At 39.3% G+C, this 25137-nt stretch overlaps 2 protein-coding genes and 1 non-coding gene across 3 annotated transcripts; all 3 read left to right on the top strand.

Moving 5' to 3' along the window:
* The first annotated feature begins 82 nt into the window (after positions 1-82).
* Positions 83-9149, top strand: ankrd16 (ankyrin repeat domain 16). Its single transcript, XM_008401523.3, has 7 exons — positions 83-862; positions 2402-2622; positions 3081-3123; positions 3476-3584; positions 4613-4774; positions 8551-8629; positions 8742-9149. Exons 1-7 carry the CDS (start codon positions 525-527, stop codon positions 8915-8917), a joined length of 1128 nt encoding a protein of 375 aa, XP_008399745.2. The 5' UTR covers positions 83-524; the 3' UTR covers positions 8918-9149.
* Positions 953-1040, top strand: trnay-gua (transfer RNA tyrosine (anticodon GUA)). The gene is given in 2 exon segments: positions 953-989; positions 1005-1040. It is a non-coding gene; the product is annotated as a tRNA-Tyr (tRNA).
* A 1393-nt stretch (positions 9150-10542) lies between the features above and the next one.
* gdi2 (GDP dissociation inhibitor 2) lies at positions 10543-24189 on the top strand. Its single transcript, XM_008401522.3, has 10 exons — positions 10543-10700; positions 15542-15649; positions 15800-15899; positions 17153-17287; positions 17370-17568; positions 17649-17780; positions 19802-19901; positions 20810-20981; positions 21095-21294; positions 23118-24189. Exons 1-10 carry the CDS (start codon positions 10656-10658, stop codon positions 23268-23270), a joined length of 1344 nt encoding a protein of 447 aa, XP_008399744.1. The 5' UTR covers positions 10543-10655; the 3' UTR covers positions 23271-24189.
* The last annotated feature ends 948 nt before the right edge of the window (positions 24190-25137 follow it).

The following is a 25137-nucleotide window of genomic DNA, read 5'->3' as shown; positions in this document are numbered from 1 at the left end:
AACCACACTTTACACTTTAAAACTACATTTCCCATAATTCTTGGTGTTTGGTTCTAGTTTAAAGGACAATAAATGCGTAGCCCGATCCTCGCGTCAGACGGTTCTGTTTGTATATTTTACTCCAAAGGTTGTTTTATTTTTCAACTGTTGCTGAGCTGTTTAATTTGTTATATATTTGCAATAATTTGTAACGTTTGCATTAAAGTGCTAGTTTGAAATGCTAGAAGTTATTGCAAAGAAATAGCTTTGATGTCTGCTAGTTCTGTAACCATATTCTAAAGTAAGGTATTATGTGCTGCAAGGTAAGTTTTCACTTATTCACGTTGAACGCTTTGTTCAAATGAAGTTAGAAGGAGTTAGCGAAAAATTTGATAATATTAACATCGCTGGATGTAGACAATCTCCGTAAATATCTATGCTTGGCCATCGGATTTTACAGCCTTGGAGAAAGCCCTTGTAAGAAAATACTTCTCCCAACATGTCTGTATCCCCGGAGTTTAGTTAATTTTATCTTATAATTAAGCATGGATGAAGGTGGTTTAAAACAGCTTGCGAAGCTAACTCAGGAGGGACGGTTGAGCTGTCTGCAGAAACACATCGCATCATGGAGCGCTGAAGCTACTGCTTCTATCAGATGCAAACACTTTGGACGCTCAGGAGACACTCTGCTGCACTACGCAGCGAGACACGGACACTTGGACGTTATGGAGTTCCTAATACGGCAGCTTGGCGCAGACGTGGAAGTGTTCAATAACGACTACAAGAGACCGCTGCATGAGGCTGCCTCCATGGGCCATGAGGAGTGTGTCGGCTTCTTGCTCCAGGAAGGAGCTAACGTGAACAGCCTGAAGAGGGCAGACTGGTAAGAGGCGAATGGGAGTCATTATAAACTCTATTGACGTAGAAGTTGAGTTTCCGGAAAAGCTCAATGTTGAGGGAGGTTCCGCAGTTCCCTTCGATAGCTCAGTTGGTAGAGCGGAGGACTGTAGAGGCATGATGCTGAAATCCTTAGGTCGCTGGTTCGAATCCGGCTCGAAGGAACCGCTTTTTGTTTCATTTCAGTAGATATATTTAAAACATACTTGTTCAGCTTTGATTTTAGCACGGATATATGTGTATATATCTTATAATACATAAAGTGAATAATGACTCATATTTTACATCTTTATTAAAAACCTTGAACTGTAAAAATAGATAACTAATTGTTTTAGACATTGTAGTTGTTGTAACTTATATTAATTCAGATTATTCAAAGCGTTATTGTAGACCATAACCATGTAATAAAAAGCATTTTAGGTTTAGTTGCATTTTTGTCATTTGTACATCTGTTTATTGTAGTTTTCAGTCTAGTTTTAGCTAGTTATAATTTAAATCACACACAACTAAAGTGAATTTTATTTAAGGTCAAGGCAGGGTATTACAAATATAACTCACTTTTGCTTTAAGACATTTATTTGTAAAATAAATATTTGAAGACCATGTATCATTTACCCTCCAATTCACAGTAGATCACTAATCTTTGTTAGTCTGTCACAAAAAGTCCCAATGGAACATTGCAGTTTGTAGTTGTAATTGGAGAAAAGGTTAAATGGAGTCAGCATGTTGGTAAGGGAATGTAAGGGCAGCTTAGGAAAAAAAAGGAATATGTGTTTTTATCCAGGGCACTCCGAGAAAACCAATGAATGCATAAGGAGAACATCCACAGAGAAAGATGCAGCAGACTTTTGAACCCGGAGCCTTTATGGTGTAGAATTTACTATTTTTGATGTAAAGTAAAGGTAAATTTATTTATATAGCACATTTTCAGCAACAAGGCAATACAAAGTGCTTTAAAAGAATTAAAAGGAAATACAAACAAAATAACAAACCAAAAGAAAAAGCAAAAGAAGAAGAAGCTAATAATGTTGATCCAAAGTAAATAAATTAGATACTCCTATTCAGGGTTGGTAGATAAGTATAAGTAAGTATCCTCTGGTCTAATTTTTTCTGGGTTGGGAGAACAGGAGCCTAAAAAGTAGTTGCTAAGGTACGTAGCTTTTCTGGGTTCGAAGCTCTAATCCCTGTTCTGGGTTGCTAAATAAGTCTAAGAAAGTAAGTATCCTCTGGACTTCTGGGATGCTAGATAAGTATAAGTTTTCTCTGGACTTTCTAAGTGTGCTCTAAATTTATAAAAGTAATGAGTACGCCACAGTTTCTAAGTAACAATAATTGGAACAATAATTTTACATAACTTGATTTTTCCCTGTTGTGTCTCACGTCCCACACTCCAGTATTACAAATATTACAACAATTACATCGTAAAACAATGAAAATGATTGCTGTGTCAGCCTGTAGTCATGTTTTGTGAATGTCAGTTGCTTGCTTTACTTCGGTGATATCAGCTTTCTATCCTCTCTCACAGGACTCCCCTCATGATGGCGTGCACCAGAAAGAACCTGGAGGTGATAAGGAAGCTGCTGTCCCACGGTGCAGACCCCACGCTGAGAAACAAGGACGGCTGGAACTCCTTCCACATCGCCTGCAGGGAGGGTGACCCTCAGGTCGTGGAGGTGCTGCTTCGAGCTGCACCAGATGTTTGGAGGAGCGAGAGCATGACGGGCAGAACACCGCTGCACACTGCAGGTGGCGCATGCTTCTGTCTGCAAATTTATTAAAGGGGCAGTATTGTGTAAAATCGACTTGTTATAATATTATTCTCTCGTGTGCCCCACGTCTTCCCCGCCCTGCTCCTTTAAACTAGCTTGCAGCAATTAGCAAACACCTGGTGGAACTGCACATCTGCTGAGCTCGTTATAGGAGCTACACTTGTCTGGTGAGGTAGATCTGAGCCTCTATTGCTCTGGTGTTTAAGGTTTGTTCCTGTGCAGTCAGGATGAGTGTGTGTGTGTATATATATATACTGTATATATAGCATTTTTATCACAACTGAAACTAACATAGTTACTTTATTATGCTATAAAGCTATAAACTGCCTGGAACACACATAATACTGCCTCTCTAAGACTTAGTCTGTTTGTTTATACTAGTCTGCATTATCGCGGTATAGCAGACTACTAACATCTTCTCTGCTCTTCCTCTAGCTATGCACGGCTGTGAGGAGGTGGTTAGCATGCTGCTGGAGAGGTAAGGGGGAAATGTAACCATCTTTTAAATCACGTGAAGCATTGGAAGTTTCCATACTGTGCAAAGCCAGAATATTTCTACAGTATTCATGACACAATCACTGCAAGACAAGTCAACAAACATGTAGCAGTAGATGCTCTGCAGGAGACCAGAACTGAACCTTTTCTCCTCTCTGGCAGACAGTTAGCACTCCACATCACCCTGAAGGCTTCATCCCCACTGGGAAGCATCGTAGTGGATGCACCATAATGTGGGAATGCAGTTTAGATCAACTTTGTGTCATAGGAGATCTTATCGCAGCCAGACACTGACCTGCTCTGACTGATGTTCAGCTCTGCTGCGTGTCTTCCAGATGTGGCTACGCCCCAGACAGCGCTGACAGCTGTGGAGTCACGCCGTTCATGGATGCTGTCAGGAATGGACACCTCCCTGTAGCCAGGCTGCTCATAGAGAAACACCAGGTGGAGCAAAGTGTTGAAGGATGCAGAATTCTGCATTGATTTTAAGACTGATGTTTCAGCCAGTCAGGCACATCCCCATGTTTCTCATACATAAGTAGAATGATGCTCATCAAGGAACGTAGTAGAGTCTGTTTGTTTTTACTATCACATGCATGGTTGGATGAAAACACAGAGGGAACATTTGTTACAAAAAGTTGCATATACTAAAAAAAAAACCTCCTGAAAGTTCCTCCTAGAAGGTTAAAGTTGGTTTAGTTCTCTTTTCCAAATATGACCAATTGCTGAATGCAGGCTGATTTAATCTGCAGTGACATTCACTGTTTAGAATAAGAACTGCACAGGGAATATTTTGACATGAATTTTATTAAGACATCTGAAGCAATTCTTAAAGGGGAACACACATGTGGAGTTCTGCTGTGGCTCTGATCAGTTGACAAAAATCCATTAGTGACTTTAACACACATTGGACTGTCAGCCATTCATAGTTCTATCAGAGGCATTGAAGCTACTGAAGGGTAACACACATCAGTGTTGCAGGATACACCCCTTGTTAAGTTCAATGTAACAACCCAGTCTTTATTAGACAACACCGTCATAAAACTGGTCAACAACTCAAACACTATTTTCTGTCTTATTTCAAAATAAGAGTCTCAAAACCACTACAGAGTGTGAAGCTTAAAGAACTTCATATCTAGAACTCAAATCATATCATACATTTATTATATTGCTTATCATTTATTGAGATAAATTTCTTGTCAAAATAAGAATTTTGATTTATCGTCGTCACGATAAATTCCAGCTAATAATATTTAAAACCTCCCAAAACGGTTCATATTATCGGGATTGTTAAGTTTTACTGTTTTCTGCTCAGTTTTTTAAATGAAAAACTGAAAAAATTATCAATACAACTGAAAATATGTATGCACTTTAGTGATAAAAATCACACTTCTTTATATGACGGGTGTCCTAGAGGAGCGTATTACAAATCAGAATATTTTTCCACAGCAGTATCTGTGATTGTTTGGCAGGCGTCTCCAGTGGCAGCTGATGTTCTCGGGGCTCAGCCGGTGCACCAGGTGGCTGTCACTGGCCAGGAGGAGGCGCTCCGTTTTCTGGTGCTGGACCTGGCTGTGGACGTAAACCAGAGAGCCACTGACATCCAACTCACTGCGCTGCATTATGCTGCAAAGGTTAGAGCAGCAGCTATTAGTCTGAGGTTCTTGCACATTTGCACTTTAGGACTTGAGTAGGAACTTACAAAAAGAGTGAATGTTTTGTAGAACATGGAGCATGTGTAGTTAGCATGTTCACTTCTGCTTTAGCGTTGCTGCTGTGACTTGGGTTTGAGTCATTGTTTTGACCACAGCTGGTTTCCTACTTCCTCACTGAGCCGTTGTATTGCCCTGTGTGACTGCAGATGGAAACTCCATTTAAAGACGAGTCTGTGACAAGAGGCTTTCAAACCATTCAAACCTGTTCCCTCTTTGTACATTTGATTTGTACTGAGTTAACAGTGAACTTTAGGAAAAAATAAAGTTTAAATGTAGGTATGTTGCAAATGTAAACATCCTCACCACATGGTTTTATCTCACCAGACATCCTGTTGAAGAAGTTTTTAACTCACTTCTAAATCAAGCCAATCAGGCTTTTCCTGGCATAAAGCAATTTCTACCAATTGTGATTTGTCAGAACTAAACTCATGAAGGGGAACGAGATGTGCTGCAGAAACCAACAGCTAATACAGGAATCACACGCACACAGGTGTTACAATTCAGATATTCTATATCGGGCTGTGGCAGCAACTAAATACATCTAGTATTAATTTATATCATGCAATGACATTGATGTTATTATATATGCATTTCTCGGTTCTGTTTCTCTCTCTTTCTGCAGGTGTAGAATCAGACTTCTAAGGCGTATTCTCTTTATTCTTCCCTTTCGCTTCTTCTCTCATATGATTTCCCTTTAAATACTTTTGCCCAACTGCTCTCCCTTATTTTTTTTTCTTTTCCGTCTCTGTGTCCATTACATTTAATAAACTCAGCAATTTCTAATGAAGTGTTTTATGTACATCTCAAGTGGAGAATTATAGCGAAAGCCGTAACGCTCCACATGTTTGGACTCAGAAATTAATCCTGAGAGCCACACTGACAAACATGACACGTTAAAAATTCATTCATTCATTCATGAAAAAAACTATTTAAGAATGTCCCAACCTATGCTTTAATGCAGGCCAGAAACTTTATCTGAAGTGCATAAGGACATGCTTTTTGTTGGTGGAGTTACAAATCTAAAATTGTGAAATATCTTAGTTTTGATGTATTTCACGCATTGATAAAATATCTTTTGAAATTACCAACAGATGAGAGCTGACTGGAGATAAAATGCTCAACTCCCATCTCTGGCTAACTGTGTGTATAAGTTCTATTGATAATGCATCTACAATGCAGCAGCTGTTGGTTTTTTCTCCTGTAATTTTTATATGAATATATAATAAGGATTTTATTTCTGAGCTTGCTGGCTTCCTCACGCATCTTTCTACCATCTCACCAAATGTAATAGTTATTGGGGATTTTAACATTCATATTGATAATCAAGAGTCTCCACTTTCCAAAGACTTCATATCGTGCTTGGACAGCTTTGGACTTCAGCAATACACAACTTTTCCCACGCATACTAAAGGACATGTATTGGATTTAATCTGCTGCTCAGGAGTTACACCCACTGACTGTAAAGAAACCTGGTCTAAACCAGGTTTCTTAAATCCCAATGAACTCAATAATTTTCGTCCTATCTCAAATCTTCCATTTATTTCAAAAATTCTAGAAAAGACAGTTGCTGCTCAACTCCATTCTCATCTTTCCAACAATAATTTATATGAACAATTCCAATCTGGCTTCCGTCCACTCCACAGTACAGAAACAGCGCTTCTTAAAATTACAAATGATCTCCTTCTTGCTGCTGACTCTGGTTTATTATCGATACTCCTTCTCCTTGATCTGACTGCGGCTTTTGATACAATTTCACATAACATCCTTATTGACATATTATCCTCTCTTGGCATTGTAAATACACCTCTCAGCTGGTTTCGTTCATATCTCTCCAGCTGCTCTCAGTTTGTTCAGTTAAAATCATTTTCCTCTTGCCCAGTTCCTGTCTCCTCAGGTGTTCCCTAGGGCTCTGTCCTGGGACCCTTGTTGTTTATCCTTTACCTTCTCCCCCTTGGTAATATTTTTCGCAAACATAACATCCAGTTTCACTGCTACGCGGATGACACCCAACTCTATGTTTCAACCAAACCTAATTCCATGCTTCCATTTTCCTCCCTCACTGACTGTCTTCTTGAAATAAAACAATGGTTTACTCTTAACTTCCTCAAATTAAATTCCAGTAAAACTGAACTTCTCTTAATTGGTACTAATTCAATACTAAGTAAACTTGATAATTTCTCCATCTCAGTTGATAACTCCTCCATTTTTCCCTCCCCTCAGGTTAAGAGTCTGGGTGTCATCCTCGATAGCACCCTCTCTTTTGCCTCCCATGTCAATAATATCACTCGGTCAGCTTATTTTCATCTCCGAAATATTCGCCGTCTCCGTCCTTCTCTCACTCCACACTCCACTGCTGTTCTGGTCCACAGTTTGGTCACATCTCGTTTAGACCATTGTAATTCTCTACTTTTTGGTTTGCCATAGAAAACTCTGCATAAATTACAATCGGTTCAAAATTCAGCTGCTCGTGTCATTACACAGACCCCTTCAATTCATCACATCACACCTATTTTACAACAGCTCCATTGGCTTCCAATCACATATCAACTATAAAATACTTCTTCTAACTTTTAAAGTAATTCACAACCTCACACCTTCATATCTCTCGGACCTCCTTCACATTGCTACACCCACCCGTCCTCTCAGATCCTCTTCTTCTGTCCATCTCACCGTCCCCCCTGCTCGTCTTGTCACTATGGGGAGCAGAGCATTCAGCCGCTCTGCTCCCAAACTCTGGAACTCACTCCCACCTGATCTCTGGAACATCGAGTCTTTGCAATATTTTAAGTCCAAACTCAAAACCCATTTGTTTGAACTAGCATATAGTCTTTAATTATCTTTGTACTATCTTATAAATCTTGTTTGTGTTTTTTGTTTTTTGTGTTTTGTTATTGGTATGTATTTTATAATTTGCTTGCTTTTATGTCAAGGTGACCTTGGGTGTTCAGAAAGGCGCCTACAAATAAAATGTATTATTATTATTATTATTATTATTATTATTATTATTATTATTATTATTATTATTATTATTATTATTATTATATGAACTAAACACTAACTTCCTTTAAAATATCCAAATCCACAGGCACCGTGAAATCTGAGTTTCCCCAGTTGGGTAGATGAAGCTAAAAAAACTGCATAGTCCTAGAAGATAAAACTATTAGAGGTTGTAGAAGAATTGAGGAAATGGTGACGGTTGTCCTTCCAGCAATAACAATAAGAGCCTGAACTATTGGGGAAATGAAACAGTTAAAGTCGAGACCCAACAGAACATTTGTGAAAAAACTCATAAACTGTCCTGTGACATACGGGTACAGTTTAAGATGTTGCATGTTTGACATTAGAGGATAATTGTTCTGTATCACAGACAAACTTTTCTTCTTTGAAAAGAGCCACAGATCTCTACGAATATTATCATTTATTATGCTGGTCCAAGAGTTTGTGCATAAAAAATTGCTTTTGGTCTTGTGAAATTAAAGTTGTTTAATCAACAACAGCATCCTGCCTCTAGAAAATAAATAAATAAATACACTAGGAAACATATCTACAGCAGGGAAGTTACTGACTACTTAAGCCGCTCAACAGAATCCCTCTAAAAACGGTGACTAAAAGAAATATTTTAAATTGTTACAAAAGCCTTTATTAAAAAGCTTTTTGGCAGCAATCTGAGACTAATAAGGCTGTGTGTTTTTCAGGAGGGCCACACTGCCGTAATTAAAACGTTAGTGGAACTTGGAGCAGATCTTCACGCTCGGGACAAAAAAGGACGCACCGGTAAGCAGCGTGTCAGACAGCATGTGTTCTCATTTGCAGCTGGATGAATGCAACTTTGCAAAGAACAAGAACTTTTACTCCATGTGCTCTTCATTTGTCCTCCCTCTCTGAGCTCTCCACATGGCCTGCATTGGGCAGCATGCAGAAGCAGTCTGGACGCTGCTGCTACTCGGACTGCAGGACTCTGAGGACGGATCCGGTGCCACAGCCCAGCAGCTGGCCAAAAAGCAGAACATACTGCGAATGTTTGAGCGTGACACGCCAGGAACACACACAGGATCATCGTGAAAACTAACGCACATTTTTCATTGTCACTTTGAAGCTTTGACACTTCAGAGACAGAAGCTATTATGAGAGAGTTTTGTGGAATTCACTATAAATATGAGCAGATGCTGTGAGATCAGGTTGTGTCTCAGCACGCTCCCTTATCTGACAGCATCTTGACGATATCATGACCTTCTATTTTGCTCATGCCTTTCCTTGGAAAGTGGAAATATGAAATTAAAAATATTTCAAAATATTTATGAACCTAAAAATATTTAGGTTTGTTATGAGAGGTTTTTTTTCCTGCCAGATGGCTGTGTAGACTTTTTGTAAAAAATTGTTCAATAAATCTTAAAAAAAAAAAAAGATTTTCATTCACTGAGTAAAGGTTTTCATACCCATTTCACACTATATCACATCACAACGTTAATGAATTTAAGCAATTTAAACAGACCCAAAGGGGTAATTAATGGTAAAGTTGAATAAAAATGATTCTTGGTTGCTTTTGCAAATAAAACCCTCTAAAACGAAGCCCACCCCATTTACTAGAGATATGCCAAGTCTTGTTAAACAAATTGCCTGTAACGAGTAAAATACAGTCCACTTGTGTAGTCTAATGTCAGTATAAATGCAGCTGTCCTGTTTCTGGCCTGAACCTAGCAGACAGGTCAGACAAAACCCTATTACATGTTAAAACCAGACCTAGGTTATAAAATATAATTTACATGTTCTGTAAGGACAGTAATGTTTTTACAGGCATTATAAAAACAACATGCTCTTTCAATTTTTGACTTTTATATGTTAGTAAATAGTAAAAATAATCTAATCCCATCAAGGTTCTAAATGTTCTAATCTCAGATTTTCAAAATGAAAACAGATTATGCACTATTTTTATTAATTAAAGGTTAAACCAATGTGGGGGAATGATAAAGACTAAGTGCCCCTAATGATTGAACATCTTGTAGAACCATCAACGTTCTGTTTTCTGACTATCATTTATATGTCACCCACTTTTCTATACCTTTTTGCTTCAGATGATTGAGTTTTGTTTCTGCACAGCTCTTTAAATGACAGTCCTCAGCATTTCAGAAAGGTCACAATCTGGACTTTGACTGGGCCAATGCAAAAATTAACTAATCTTTTGCAGCCTTTCTCTTGTAAATCTGATGTTATACTTAGGAAGATTTTCCTTGATATAATCTAATTAGACTTCAGATGTCAGCCTGATACAATACTGACTGTCAGGTGTGAAGACTCATATTAATGCAACTTAATCTATATTGTGCTTCCATAGAGACTTACTCCATCCTCCTGGCAAACAATCCAAGCAACCCCATACTTTATCAAAATGTTTTGTCATATGGAACAACATACATGCTAAGTGCTAAATAATAACATGCTAATTTAAAGAGTTGCGGCAAAAGCAAATGAGGTGGCGTAACAGTGCTTGCCAACAACTGATGTTGTGTTTTCCACACTTGAGGTTGTATTTAAATAATTGTAAACATAATACAGATTGAATAATTTTCAAAATATATGAAGATATAACTTGGTATATTTCTGCCCGGGATGGATACAGGTGCTCTTGAAGAGGCCAATCACACTCTGCGACTCTCCACTAAAGATTGACAAGCTCGGAAGCCCCGCCCCCTGCGTCACGCGCCTGACGCTGAGCTGCAGCCCCTTTTCGTTTCCAGTCTTTACAGATCTCCATTTTCTTATTTCCCGATAGCTAGGAGCAGAAGACGAAAAGCGTTGCAAAATGAATGAAGAGTACGACGTTATCGTCCTGGGCACCGGGCTTACGGTGAGAAAGCGGGATATGACGTGGAATAGAGCGCAGACTTGATTTGCAACCTGTTACTAGCGCAGTTGGTGACTGACAGCTTGGCTTCGAGATAACTAGGCCCAATTAGCTAAGTAGCTAGCTTAGCCGCTAAGGGGAGCGGCGGTGTAATGTAAAGTAATGGAAACCCGAAACCGAGCAGCTAAGGCGAACACTGAGCATCATGCTATGTGCTGTCAATGGAAAGATTAAGCCAGCATCGCTAAACTTGCATTAGAGGAGTAGTTAACCTTTCACCTGGTTGGTATTTATTCAGAATATATTTCTTCTGACGTTATTTTTAATATAAACTTCACCAAATATCTGAAGTAGAGCGCTACTTTAGTTGAGCTTTCCTTTGCCAAGGCGAGATTAAAAGGCGGATAAGTCCGCTAGCATTGGTTAGGCCACTTTGAGCAAACTAATTTCTCTTGATTTCGCTTCCTTCGCGAACCTTTCTGCATCTTGTTTGAATACAGAATTATTGATTCTGTGCCACTTTGCAGTCAGTATGACTAGTTTCTGACTCACTAAATGAAATTAATCGTAACATCAAGCAACCTTTCAAACTCATGAAGTTTCCGCTCGGACTATTTGTGGAAAAGACGCGAAAATTACTGCAGCGAATTGAAGTCGATTTACAGACTTATCATCATAAACTTTTGCAGAAGTCCCTCATTCTTTACACTTTTAGTACTTTATTTAAGTGAAGTGCTTAAACTGCACACCCTTCTGTGTTTTAAGTTTGACACTTTTAAGAGGCTCAGAGTAGCTGCCTCGGTTATTGTTGGAAGGTTTCCTGAGCTATTCCAGTACGTTGTGTTGTAACACTAAGGAAGTCTTTCATAGCATTTCCAAAACCACATTCACCATTCCATCACTTTATGGAGAGCTTTAGAGTCCTGAAGGCCTCCTGACTCGCAGGCAGTTTTAATGGCTGAAGCATTCAATGGAAGCCCCGTGATGACTTTATTGCAGGCCAATAAGCAGCTCTATGCTTTATATGAGGAGCGACATAACTTCTCATGCACTGTCCTCAACCTGCTGAACTTAACTGTAAGAGGAAATGCAAATTTTTTTTTATCTGCCTACGCTTTTTAAAAATACTCTTCCATATTAGTGTCACTGCAAAAACAAACAAAAAATCATTACTACTGAAGTGTTTTTATAGAACTTATGTATGAGTGTGAAACTCACTTGGGTGTGGTCTCAACAGGACTGGAACTGAAAGATCACTGCACATTTTCTGAAAGTCTGGTTCAATAAGAGCTTATTACCAGTCAAAACATATGCAGACTAAAACTGTTTGTATAAAGGGAGGGGGTGTAGCTTCATAGGTTTCAGTTCCTGATTCAAATCAGTGATTTCACCAACATCTACCACCTTCCTCTTTTTGGGTCAGACAGCTAACTTATGGATGCAAAGGTGTCACAGGTGTTATTGATATAGCTGGGTGTCTTCTGTTTTGTTTCAGTGTTTAAATTACTTGGCAGAATAACATGCAGCACATCTTGTGTGATGTGTAACATGAGGGAGGGAGGGAGAGAGAGAGAGAGAGAGAGAGAGAGAGAGAGAGAGAGAGAGAGAGAGAGAGAGAGAGAGAGAGAGAGAGAGAGAGAGAGAGAGAGAGAGAGAGAGAGAGAGAGAGAGAGAGAGAGAGAGAGAGAGAGAGAGAGAGAGAGAGAGAGAGAGAGAGAGAGAGAGAGAGAGCTTTCCTGGATGAGCCAAATAAAAATGTGGGAATAATGAGATGATCTCTGATTTCTACATGTTAATGTCACTTACCTGGAACTGATTTTCACTGAGCTCAGACTCCATCTAGATGCAGGAAAGAAGAGGAAGTATTAGTTTTTTTATGCATTTAGTTATTATAAATAAATAGAAATGAGAAGTAATGAGAGACTGGATAAAGGAAAGCTATAATAATAATTAACATCGACTGAAAATGTCGTCAAAATTTTTTTGTAGGTCAGACCAGTCAGAACAATGTCTACCTCATCCACTCAGCTAGTTGAAGATGATCTTTAAGTTTGGATGGAATAATCTAGAACAAACACTTTTGTTTTTATTGTTATTCAAGTTTTGACTTGGTGCTAAAGTAAAATAATATAGCTGCACAATATTAGTAGACTTTGCAATAGTGATATCATTGTGGGATATTGTGATTATCAGCTGCATCTAACCTGTATTTTCTGTTTTTCCTTACCACCACTCTCCCTGGTCTTTTAATCTAGATCACTAAGGTCTTCAGGTACAGAAATAATCAGCAGTGAAGTCCATCCAACTGGTTAAATATATTATTTGTTATATATTTATTATTTGATTGGTGTTTGTAAAGCAGGCAATCCAGCAGCGGTCTTTTTTCCTTTGACCGTGGTTGGCTGTATCCCCAATAGTGGAGATGAGGAAAACCATGGAAATTAGCTTCTGTGGTAGTGCTAATATGGTCTCCACTGTTTGTATTAATGTAAATCAAGGTAAATTGTTAGTACAATTAAAATAGGAAGTGCTTTTAGAGGAGGTGTCAAGGATTTGTGTATTTTAGCTCTTTACATTCAGCTGTGGCTCTTCACCCTGAATATACTGGGTTCAAAGAAAGATACTGAGTGAAAAAGTGACAATAAAAATTATGGCCAGAAAATGCAAGAGGTGTGGTTGGATTTACATGTCATGCAGGGTTTTCCCCAGTGTATTATAGGCCTGGCGGCCCGCCATGCTTTACTAGCGCTATTTTGTTTTCTTTTTAAAGCCGGATAGCTCTGAGCGTTTCACTGGTGAAGCAGATTTATTCCTAAAAGATATGTTTATAGAAGATAGGTTTATAGTTTATGCATTTAAAGCCAGACCAATCACACTACTGGTGCCTCTGCTCGTTGCCTCACGCGCTGCAGCAGCTGGATGTTAAGTTTACCTCAGCGCAGATCGTGCGCGTGCCTCCTTTCACTCAAACAGAGCTCAAACTCAGACTAAACTCAGCATCAGAGTGTTGCTATGGGAATAAAACAAGCAATTTAAAATCTTAATTTATGTATGCTGAAACCATTCAATCAAATTTAACACTATTGATCATCTCAATAAACAAATGTCACATTTATGTATCTGTGGTCTGTGTTAAAATATTAGCATTTATGGGCCCCTGAAGCCCTGGAGGCCTGATGGAGCCACTGACTTAATTTGGATTGAACAGAAGTTCAAATAATTGATATTCATTTTATTTATATTTTTTGATTAGTTGTTTTTAAGACAACTAGTTGTGGTTTTAAATAGCATTTCACTGACGCTGTTTTCCAGTAACATAATTACCCAGTAATATTTTTACATTTCCCGTCTACTTAACATCTTTTAATACAAAAACGCGGTGGGCACCTCGGTGCCCTGACCATCTGGCTTACCAAGTTTTCTGGGGGAAACATTGCATGTGTAGAGTTATTATTTCTTATAGTGGCTACAGCATGTTTCTGTGGCAAAATGAGGCTTTTAAACAGGCTGCATATGCATGAGATTCCAAAAAAAATGGACTGAATCAGTCATTTTAGCAGGTAGAAAGTGAGAGTGGTGTATGAAGCCGTCTGATGATTCTGTAGGAGGAGAACTCTTAGGCCCATTCACGAAGAAGTATTGGCTGCAGTTAGGCCATGTTCACTTTTAATTTAATTAAAATTATTTGATTTCATGCTGAGGACAATTTTGGGTGAAGTTTGAGATCTCAAATATACTTAGACCACCTGTTTGGGTTTTTGGGGAAGAAAAAATAAAATAAGAAGAAATAATTTTGTTCCAGTGGCCTTAGCAGTACTTTCATTGCTCGGTCCTAATAAATACTGTATATGTGGTCCATAATTTTTATTTTTTCCAAGTGTCCATTTCTTAGAAAGCTTTTGTGTTATTCAGGCCACATATTGGGCATGTTTGATTTTCATTTGCATCAAATGAGTGGATGCTTCAAGGCTTAATGGCTAAAATGGGTTAAGATGTGAACATGGACTTTGTGCTTCCAGTGAATTTTGTTAGCTTTGATGTTTGCACACTGTATGTGTTTCTCCTGTGTCAGCGTGGCGGTTACTGTGATGAGCACTCTGTCTGTGTTTGCTTTTATTCATGAGACTTCAACTGCAGATCACTGCAGAGGAAAGCCGGTTTTTCTTGATCTAAGCTATTTCAGAGCAGCAGACTAGTTTTCAGCAAAGGTGCAACTTGTCAGGAGACCTTCACTGTGCAGCAACAGGTGCAGGAGGGGCACTGCTGCTTTAAACATTGTGCTGTAATGCTGAAAGTGTAACTAGAGGTTAGGGTTTGAAACCATGACATCTTAGCTAACGCAGACGGTGTGTTTTGTGAGACAAACGTAAGTTGCTACAGCTTTTTTCCACCAGTTTTTAAAAGAATTTAAATCCACAAATTGACCCGTCTTCTGTTCTGCTGCTGTTCAGTTGAGCCTTTAGTTGTCCTGGATCTACATGAGAAAGGTGTTTGCCGCTCTACTTCCTTCAGGGCAGCTTTTCCCTGACAAACAGGAAACATGCAGAGCCTGTCGCTTTCTGTGTGGTGGTGATGATGATGATGATGATGATACAGGAAGTTGTAGAAAGTGACCTCACGCTCAGCAGGAAACTTGTTTTAAATCTCTGGTCACATGATGCATGTTACACCCGCTTAGTTCTGCAAACTTGCTGCTATAATCACATAAACTCCAGAATAAAGGAACATGCATACTTCTCTTCATTATGGAACTTCTGTGAGCTTTATTAATACACTAGAATAAAACCTTTATGAAGACATTTGACTTTTACTCTTTTAATTGTGTGCTTTTGTTTTTTTTTCAGGAATGCATTTTATCAGGCATTATGTCAGTAAAGGGGAAGAAGGTTCTTCACATGGACCGCAACTCGTACTACGGAGCTGAAAGCGCTTCTATCACACCACTGGAAGATGTAAGTCGCCCTAAAACCAGTGTGAACCTCCCATCAGTGTAGAGACAGACGGTGCTTTGTGTTTGTGTCTGCATCGTTGGAGACGGTGTTGGTTGCAGAAGTCGGGCATGTAAGCTGGGGGTCTCATTGGGTTCTGCTTCCTCCCTGCAGCTCTACCAGCGCTTCCACCTGCCCGGCACCCCTCCAGAGTCGATGGGAAAGGGACGGGACTGGAATGTGGACCTCGTCCCAAAGTTCCTCATGGCTAATGGTAACAAATATTCTGGGGCTGCAGCTAACGATTGTCTTAGCAAAAGAGTATCGTATCAATTTTGATGATCAATCAATGAATCGGATAAAGAAAAAAATTGGCACATTTTATAGATTTAACCACTTAAGTGAATTTTTGGTTATGGGGATGTATTGCCGATCTGAGATTCGTGCTTTTATGTATTTTTTTTTGTTTTTACGTATTTATTTATGGTTACTGTCCTTTTGGATGAGCTTTTATTGTTGTATTTCGGTTTTTCCTCTGCTTCCAAGACAAATTTCTCCTATGAGAGACTAATAAAATCATCTGTTGTACAATATTAAAAATGCATAAAAAATAAAAACTCATTTGATAGTGAATAAGTTGATTTTCAATCAGTTTTTTGCACCAAAAGGTTAATAATAAACACCGACTCTTTAAATGTGTATACATTTGTGACTGTGTACAAAATAGACCAGCAGATATCGCAGTAAGCAGATTGTTATTAAATGCAAAAGAAAACATGTTCCCCGTGCCCCCTAAGGGGCTCTGTAAAAAAAACAACAAAAAAAAGGGTTTATTTTATTCCCTGAAATGTAACACAGCATTGCTTTTGTGAACTCTTGATCATTTGTAGCAAGGGATGCAAATGCAGCTAAAAAAATCCTTACGTCAACGTGTGACAAGCTCGGTACTTTAACAGCAATACAATGTATGGCTGATCTGATGATTATTATTGAATTAATAATTGGAGAGCAATAGGTGTCTGTACATTCTTTTTGTTGTTGTTGTTGTTTTTACATCATTTGAATCAGGTGAAGCTAAGACTGTCACTATAGGAGTTCTGGATAGAAAAGATTTGTAGACAGTTTGCTTTTTTAATACTATACATTTTGTACAGTTTTGGCCTGAACAAATCTTTGTGGTTTTCTTTCAGCAAATGCCATGTGTGAGTCTGTATACTCCAGTTAACAATAAACTGATTTTTAGCTTGCGATGATTTCAATAATCGATTCATCACGATTAATTGTTTCAGCCCTAAGCTGCTCACATTAAGTTCGACATGCAGCTTTAATTCATCTCCATACTTGTAAGAAATAGAATCTTTAAATGTTGTGTTTTGTAGGATTCCGCTAGCATATTTTCTCCTGTCAGTAAGCAAATTATTGGTATTGCCAAAGAAAAGTTGAGTAAGAATTTAGAGCAGCTATCAGAATGTCAGGTTAACAGATGCTCCGCCTGAGGTCATGAAGTTAATGTTGCTGTGTTTGTAGGCCAGCTGGTCCGCATGCTGCTGATCACACAGGTGACTCGCTACCTGGACTTCAAGGTGATTGAAGGCAGTTATGTGTACAAGGGAGGGAAGATCTACAAAGTGCCCTCCACTGAGACTGAGGCCCTGGCATCCAGTAAGTAGTGACTGTTTGGGATGTGATAACTGCTCTCATTAAAGCAGCTCCTTCACTCACAGCTCATTCTCTTCTGCTAAAGGCCTGATGGGATTGTTTGAGAAGCGACGCTTCCGGAAGTTCTTGGTCTTTGTCGCCAACTTCGATGAGAACGACCCTAAAACCATGGAAGGCGTGGATCCCAAAAAGACCACCATGAGGGCCATCTTCCAGAAGTTCAGCCTGGGACAGGAAGTCATCGACTTCACCGGCCACTCCCTGGCGCTCTACCGCACAGACGAGTCAGTTCTGCCTCTGGTTAATGTTTTCTGGTCTTCTATGCTCTGTTCTGGAGGCTTAACATGTTGTCGTCTTCCCTCAGGTACCTGGATCAACCCTGCATGGACGCGATAAACAGAATAAAGCTTTACAGCGAATCTCTGGCCAGATACGGCAAGAGCCCGTACCTCTACCCCCTGTACGGCCTGGGAGAGCTGCCGCAGGGCTTCGCCAGGTACCACACTCCTCCTGGGGTCCACTGTGTGTGTGGGCACCTAGTTGTGTGTGTGTGTACACCCACACACACAACTAGATGTGTGTGTGTGTGTAGGGAAACTGCAACTTAGAATGTGACATTGGGTTGGGTTCATGTTTTCTGTTTGAGATTCTGCATAAATTATAGCAAATTTCATTTCTGACTAATTTTGTTTTTCTTGAATTGCAAATGGAATTTTATTTTATTAAGAGTTTGCTTTTATTTCAATCATCCCTTCTATGAGTTGGTCTGAATCCTTCAGCCTGCATGAATCTTGGGGCGTTAAGTTCACTCTGCTCTGTTATACATCAACTATTCGTTCCATTAGTGAAACAGCCCCAGATAATTGTAGAGTGAAAGCAGAGGGAGTTTTCTCCTGCAAAGCAGAATTCATAACTAGAGATGTTTTTTTCTGGCCAACATAAATTTCTGGTTTTTTAAAAGTCTTCATAGCAATTTTGATTTTGACTTGTTTTAATTAGTAATTTTTAACTCTTATAACACACAACTTGGTGTGCTGCAGGCTCATAGGTAGAAAAAGAATTTGGAATCTCATGATAAAGATCAGATAAACACCAGTATGTCTCATTTATATACCTCAATGGCCGGAGTTCTTGGTTTTGATGCATTTAATGACCAACTAGGGGCAAAAAAAACAACATTTTCAATATTCAGCACTGAAATGCTGATCTCAGATCAGAGCTGAAAATTTCCATTTCTGGCCCATTGATTGGTGCATTTCTAACTTTCCTGTTTGTACCAAGTAGCACAACAATCATAAGAGTTCTGTCATACAGCTGTAATGCCCGCCCCTTTTTAAGCTGCCTTTGCCCTCATAAAGTCCGTGTGGAACCAGCTATTGCCAGTGCAAGTGTGATTTTTCAGAAGCAAATGACTTCTTGAAACTTGATGCAGTCACATAGGGTGTGAAATTGTGAAACAAATGTCATTGTGTGATGTCTGTCTAAAACAATCAGCCTCTGTTGATTTAAATTCCTACAGCCCCATCAGAGGCGTGCTGCCATGACGATTTAATCAGTGATACGGCGCATCAGCTGAGGTCTGCAGATGTTTCTATAACATCAAAGATACACCAGTCACTTGAATGACTTTATTGTTCAGACCTCTACTGGTTGCACTCTGGTTGACTTTCTTTGTGTTTCAGCACTTTCAGTCTGAGAGGTAAAAGAAAACTAACATAAAACCTGACTGAGCTCCTGAGTAGGAGAGTTACTACTGTTGTGACTTCCAGGAGAGCAAACTGCTGCCATGGAAATGAAATCAGCACATCTAAAAACCGCTGGTATCCTTGTGGTTCGCTGTCCACTGGTGGGAGTGTGTGTCCACCCAAGTGTGACTGCACCTCACAGAGTATAAGTACATGTCTTTGTCAATGAGCTCATGTAAGCAGTGTGGCTTGGTGAGCACATCTTCTCACCTAGTTCAGTGAGTCAGCTATGAAACTGTTTGAGAGGTGAAAGTAGATGAGCGACCACATGGGGACGGAAATGGCTCACGGGTGTGCTGTCATGGCGCAGGGGCAAAGCACAACCCACATTTGAGGCCTTGGTCCTCATGGCGGTGGTCGCAGGTTCGATTCCCGGCCTGGTGACATTTTCCACATGTCTTCCCCCTCTCTCATTACCCTCTTTCCTGTCAAACTACTTTCAAATAAAGGCCACTAGAGCCAACAAAACCTTTGGGGGAAAAAAAAAAAAAACTGGCTCACGATGTGATCTGGTTTTACTTAGGCTAATAAAATCAGTAGTAGTATCTGTAACCATGACCACCTTCTATTACTACATATAGCCATCTTATTGGAGTTGATGGGCTAGTCTCGCTGGTGGGGCCCTAATTGTCTGTGAAACACTGAAGTAATGTCGGTGTTACTTCACTGGCATCAAGTTTTTTTTCAGTTGGTCCTGCTGGCAGAACGTCAGTGAAGGCTTTTGTGAAGCTTTAATTTGTGTTGCAGTGTTTCTTGTTTGGTTCTATCACAGGTTGAGTGCCATCTTTGGTGGGACGTACATGTTGAACAAGCCCATAGAGGAGATCGTGATGGAGAATGGGAAGGTGGTGGGAGTCAAGTCTGAGGGAGAGGTGAGCAGTTTTTACTCACAGTAAATGGTACAAACTTGGCTTCCAGATTTCAGCTTAAACACTGTTGGGTAGAGAAATGGAATGAAAGTATTTATGTTATGTAAAAATGTTGACCTTAGTTATTAATTCTACTTTTTATCTTTCCACATCCTGCTTTTCTTTTCATAAAACCAACATGTTTGTCATTCTCCTGGAAGTTTTTCAAGAGAATGATATTAATGCAGAATTATTAACTTTGTTTTCTTAAATACATCAGTTATCTTATGTGTGATTTGGAATCATTTGGTCTCATTGTAGAGTGTGGAGAGTTAAGTTACACAAGACACTAAACAGCTCAATGGTTTATGTAATAAAAACAAAAAAAAAACCTGCACTGTTTATAAAGCATATTTGTATTCATTAATTTAATCAACACTAAATGTAACACTGATGTTTTGAACATCTTGCCTGAGAACACGAGGAAATCTTCTGGATGACAAAGTAAACTCATTAATTTTGTCTATGAAGCAGATGTTCAGTAATTCCTCTTGTATTTTTGCACAAACATAAAAATTGATTAGTGCGTCTCTGATCATGGTAAATCTTTCTTGAAAGAAGAGCAGGACTGTTGGCATGTTGGAGACATGCTGACAGTCACGCTGAAAATGGGCCTGTTCTGTTGGCCAGCTGATTAATATTAATACAACATTACAAGTAATTGTTGGCAGCAGTCAAACCCACAACTGGGTGCAGCTCAAAACGTCTTGGATCCAATAATTCTGACTAACTGTTCAGTCAGTGCAGATGTCTTAAAGCTTGGAATAAAATTAAGCACCACTACAAATTTTATATTTTCAAACTATCTGCATTTTAATTTCTAAAATCCAGTTGCTCTTTTTATTCATTTTCTCTCCACTGGTTCCTCCCAGGTTGCAAGGTGCAAACAGCTGATCTGCGACCCCAGCTACGTCATGGATCGTGTGAAGAAAGTTGGCCAGGTGATCAGAGTCATCTGCATCCTGAGTCATCCCATTGCCAACACCGGAGACATCAACTCTTGTCAGATCATCATCCCACAGAATCAGGTTAACAGGAAGCACGGTGAGTTCATGTGTCAAGAGGAAAGCCTTGCTTAGATTAAAACAGAAATGCAGGAAATGTTTAATTTCCACAGTGAAACTGTCGTACGTTAACTTTCGATTTTCTCTTTACAGACATCTACGTTTGTATGATTTCTTTTGCTCACAACGTGGCCGCAGCGGGTAAATACATCGCAATCGCCAGCACCACGGTGGAGACGAACGAACCCGAGAAAGAAATTAAGCCGGCCATGGACCTCCTGGAGCCCATCGAGCAGAAGTTTGTCAGCATCAGTGATCTGTATGAACCCACCGACATGGGCACTGAAAGCCAGGTAGGCTCAGTGGGTGAATCTACTTCTGAAGACTCTGCTTCCCATTCTGGTCTTGGAAAAACAGGCGACAATTAAAACACTGTGTTTGTGTTGGTATGAGGTATCGTTTTAAGTAGGAGAGGTTAAAGATGTTGAGGCTTTTGTTTGGTTGAAGAGAAGCCAGAGCAGGACTAGTCTGTTATAGCTTTGTGTTATAGCACAAGTCTGCAGTTGCAGTATGGATCCAGCATACAGATCCATACTGCACCTGGTGAGAGTGTATTCCAAACAGTGTTTCCCTAGTAGGGACATGGCTTTGGGGTAAGGGGGAGGCAGATTGATTGCCCAATTTCTTTCATTTTGGGCGATTGATGACCTATGGATGATACTTGCATGTGAAACCGATCTCATCCACTGATCTTTTCTACCACCACAAAGGTCTGAGAGAGGACTGCGTTCAATAGTAGTCTGCCTACTGCTGTCAACTTTGCAATTTTTTGCTATATTTGTTGCTGAAACAAATCGGTGTAGGCCAAAATGAGTCAGGATTTTTAAATATTGTGAACGGCCAGAAAACCGCAACGATGCACCCCGACTTTCTAATAGCCATAATAACAGTTTCTCCTGTTGCTACTTGGAGGAGAACAAGCTGCGGCCATTAAAACAAAATCTGCACTTTTTAAAAATCATTGATATCCTTACCTGTTTTGCAGGTTGTTGCAATTGTTTTTCTGTTTGCTTTCTGTATGCTGGCGGGAAAATGCTTTTGTCTGCATGCGAGCTCACCTGACTCAGCGCGTGAATGTCGGTAACAGAGTAGAAGTGCGTGTTTGTATCCAGTTTTTGTCTACTTTAGCTTTGGCGCTTTTGAACATTTGCGATGAGCTCATGCAAGCTGAGCAAGTATTGTGGCTTGTTGCATTTTAATCAGACACCATTCTGCTCATCACCTGCAAAATGCAGAACTTGCATCACAGACAAGATTACCACAAAGGAAAAGAAACACAAATGTTTGGGTCCCCCTGTGGGTTGGCTGCTCAATCAGCTCAATCTTATTGATCATAAATCTACCACTACAGCTCCAGACAGTCTTTGAAAACATTGTTCTGATCTCCTGGCCGTGGTTTTCCTCATTGCTGTTTTTGTGGCAGAACCTAAATGACCTCCAGCGAGTGGAGGACTGTTTCCCTACCCCTGTATTTTTAATTTCTGTTCAAAACCAGTGGACACATTCTGAAATTTGGTTTTCTAGAAATACCTGTCAGTAGGCCTGCTGCAATGAACATTAAATCAATTAATTGTGTGGGAAAATTAAAAGAAACTTGATTTCTATTTGCATGAGTTATTTGTTTTTTTCTACCAAAAACTGGATGACTGAAGTCTTCAGTCTGGTACTTTTTTAAAATCTTTTTTCTAAGGACAATTTTGTTTAGAGAGATTCCCTAATTCATTTTATTTATTTCTGTTGTTTTATTTATTTTGGATGTTAATAATGTCTTCCAGTTCCAGTGTTAAATGTTTATTAGAATTTAAAGTTAATTGATTTCTGGGAATGTATTCTTGCATTATTATGTCATTACCATTATTTTAATTGAAAATGGTCTCAAAACAATATTATCGTTTATTAAAATAACGTAAAATATATATATATATATATATATATATATATATATGAATATATATATATATGAATATGTTCAAGTGTTAATTGGACATTAACATTTCTTGAAACAAACCATCTGTGTTATTGTAGATTTAGTTTATTGCATTAAGGCATTTTATTCTCATAGCCTCTCTGGGCTCAGTCAGAAATATTTATCGTCTGGTGCTTTTGTCCCTCCCAGATCTTCATCTCCCGCTCTTATGATGCCACGACTCACTTCGAGACCACCTGTGCTGACATCAAGGACATCTACAAGCGAATGACTGGTTCAGACTTTGACTTTGCTGAAATGGAGCGCAAAAAGCAGGACATCTTTGGCGACGCCGCAGAGTAGAGGCAACACATCCACAGTACTCCAGATGATCAAAGATGGCAATTACGGAATTCTTAAAAAACAAAACAAATAGATAAACTACAGAAATATGTATTCATGGGTGGGCTAACCAGATATCCAGGTATATGGTTTACCCTCTGTGGAAGTTTATGATCTATAGAAAGATATGAAATAGTGTTGGATAGGGTTCAGAAAGGGAGCATTGCTTTTTCAGATCTCATTCAGGTGGATGTTGCACTAAATACAGTTTATGCCTATTAGTCAGTACTTTATACTATTGTGAGTCATCATGTTTAGATGAAGCATAATCCAAAGACCCTAAATCAAAAAAAGAATTGATCAGTATCTTAAAAAAAACAAATTCTGGGGTTTAAGGTGGGTGGGGTCCAAGTTTTTTTTGTCATTATTCAGGTTCTAAAAGATGTACAATATCTCCAACACCATGTTGTTTTGCAGGTGTTTTCCGTGTCTGACTGAAAGAGAGGTGGCTTTGTCCTTTTTGTATTAAATCTTGTGAGCAACTCTGTTCTTTGCAGGGTGTCGTAATTTCAGAAAATAAAGACCTGTGACAGAAGGGGTCTCACCTCTGACACACTGCCAAGACGGTATGCTTTACTGTAAACAAAGTCACGCTGATGACCGTACTCAAGGGAAAACTACCTGAAACTACCAACAGCTGGAGTTCCTAGAAAGCAGCAGACATTTGGATCTATGCCTGGTAAAACAATCCAAACATTGATGGCGGATGGCAGTTATGGTTCACTGTAATTACTAAAGAAGGACCAAATGTATACTGCTGCAGTATTGAACTGATGAGAGCCTTGTCTCTGTTTTGAACAACTGTAAAAGAAAAACAATTGGCCTGGGCTCAAATGATTTCTGTACTGCAAAGTAAAAAGAATAAATCAAATGACTTGTATTTGTTTATTTTTATGGAAATGTATAGTTTAAGAGGTTTTTTCCCCCCAAGTGTTCTAACACGCAGGATGATTAATATCAAGTGTTCCAACTAGGACTGAAATGATTTACCTGATTAACTGTGATGAGTTGGTTATTGAAATAATCGTCAACTAGTTTAGCATTTGATCAATTTTTAACTGGAGTATACAGACTCAAAAATGGCGATTTGCTGAAAGCGGAACATACTCCGCAGTAACTAAGCCAAAATTACTGTATATGTACACAGAGACATGCATGCAAATCTTTTGCTATCCAGTTATTAATCCAAAAAGTAGCCAACAGATCAGCCCTATGCTGTCTTACGTGGAGCTGAAAGGGCTCAGACTTTCACGGTTTTTTTTAGCTGCAGATGGACTCTGCAATCCAAACCCGAGTTTCTCCTACTTGGCTGAAACCTGGGGCAAAGGAAAGTGTCAGAATGACATGTCCTCTCCAGGGTGACTCTGTAGATGTTGGAGAGCAGAAATCTCCATTGGAATAAGGTGATCACACCGCAACTAGATTTTATGATACCCGGATTATGTTTTCGATCGTTGCTGTTTTTGTTTTATTTCCTGTAGTACTTCGTTTTAATGCCAACTGAATGCTGTCAGGAATGTTACTGTAGCACCACTGATGGTTTACAGCAGGGGGCGCCGTTGAGAGTGAATGTTCTTCCCCTTCAAAGTGGTGCTTGTCTCTACTTGTCGGACAGGACGCTAGTGTTCAATCCCCGGCAGGTGTTCTCAATCAAAGATATTCTTTTTATCTTCTGATATTGGTATCAAGCATAAATAGCTTAGTTATGGTCAAATTTCTAATTCCGTTAGCGACGACTGAACATTTTTCCCCGTTGCCATGATGAATCGCGTTATTTCCGTCCCATTGATGACGGTTTCTCGCGCTCAAGAAACAATAATTCAGGAAT

The sequence above is a fragment of the Poecilia reticulata genome, chromosome 23 (assembly GCF_904066995.2).
Source record: "Poecilia reticulata chromosome 23, P_reticulata-male-v2, whole genome shotgun sequence".
Lineage (NCBI taxonomy): Eukaryota > Metazoa > Chordata > Actinopteri > Cyprinodontiformes > Poeciliidae > Poecilia > Poecilia reticulata.
Note: the sequence above shows the minus strand (reverse complement) of the source record. Positions and strands in the feature narration are given on the sequence as shown.

What these genes read in the sequence shown, in the direction of transcription:
- ankrd16 (XM_008401523.3), top strand. Translation starts at nt 525, where the DNA reads ATGGATGAAGGTGGTTTAAAACAGCTTGCGAAGCTAACTCAGGAGGGA. An exon ending in AGCCTGAAGAGGGCAGACTG is followed by an intron (nt 863 to 2,401) that starts GTAAGAGGCGAA and finishes CCTCTCTCACAG; the next exon opens with GACTCCCCTCATGATGGCGT. An exon ending in TGCTCATAGAGAAACACCAG is followed by an intron (nt 3,585 to 4,612) that starts GTGGAGCAAAGT and finishes ATTGTTTGGCAG; the next exon opens with GCGTCTCCAGTGGCAGCTGA.
- gdi2 (XM_008401522.3), top strand. Translation starts at nt 10,656, where the DNA reads ATGAATGAAGAGTACGACGTTATCGTCCTGGGCACCGGGCTTACG. An exon ending in AAAGTTCCTCATGGCTAATG is followed by an intron (nt 15,900 to 17,152) that starts GTAACAAATATT and finishes CTGTGTTTGTAG; the next exon opens with GCCAGCTGGTCCGCATGCTG. An exon ending in GACTGAGGCCCTGGCATCCA is followed by an intron (nt 17,288 to 17,369) that starts GTAAGTAGTGAC and finishes CTTCTGCTAAAG; the next exon opens with GCCTGATGGGATTGTTTGAG.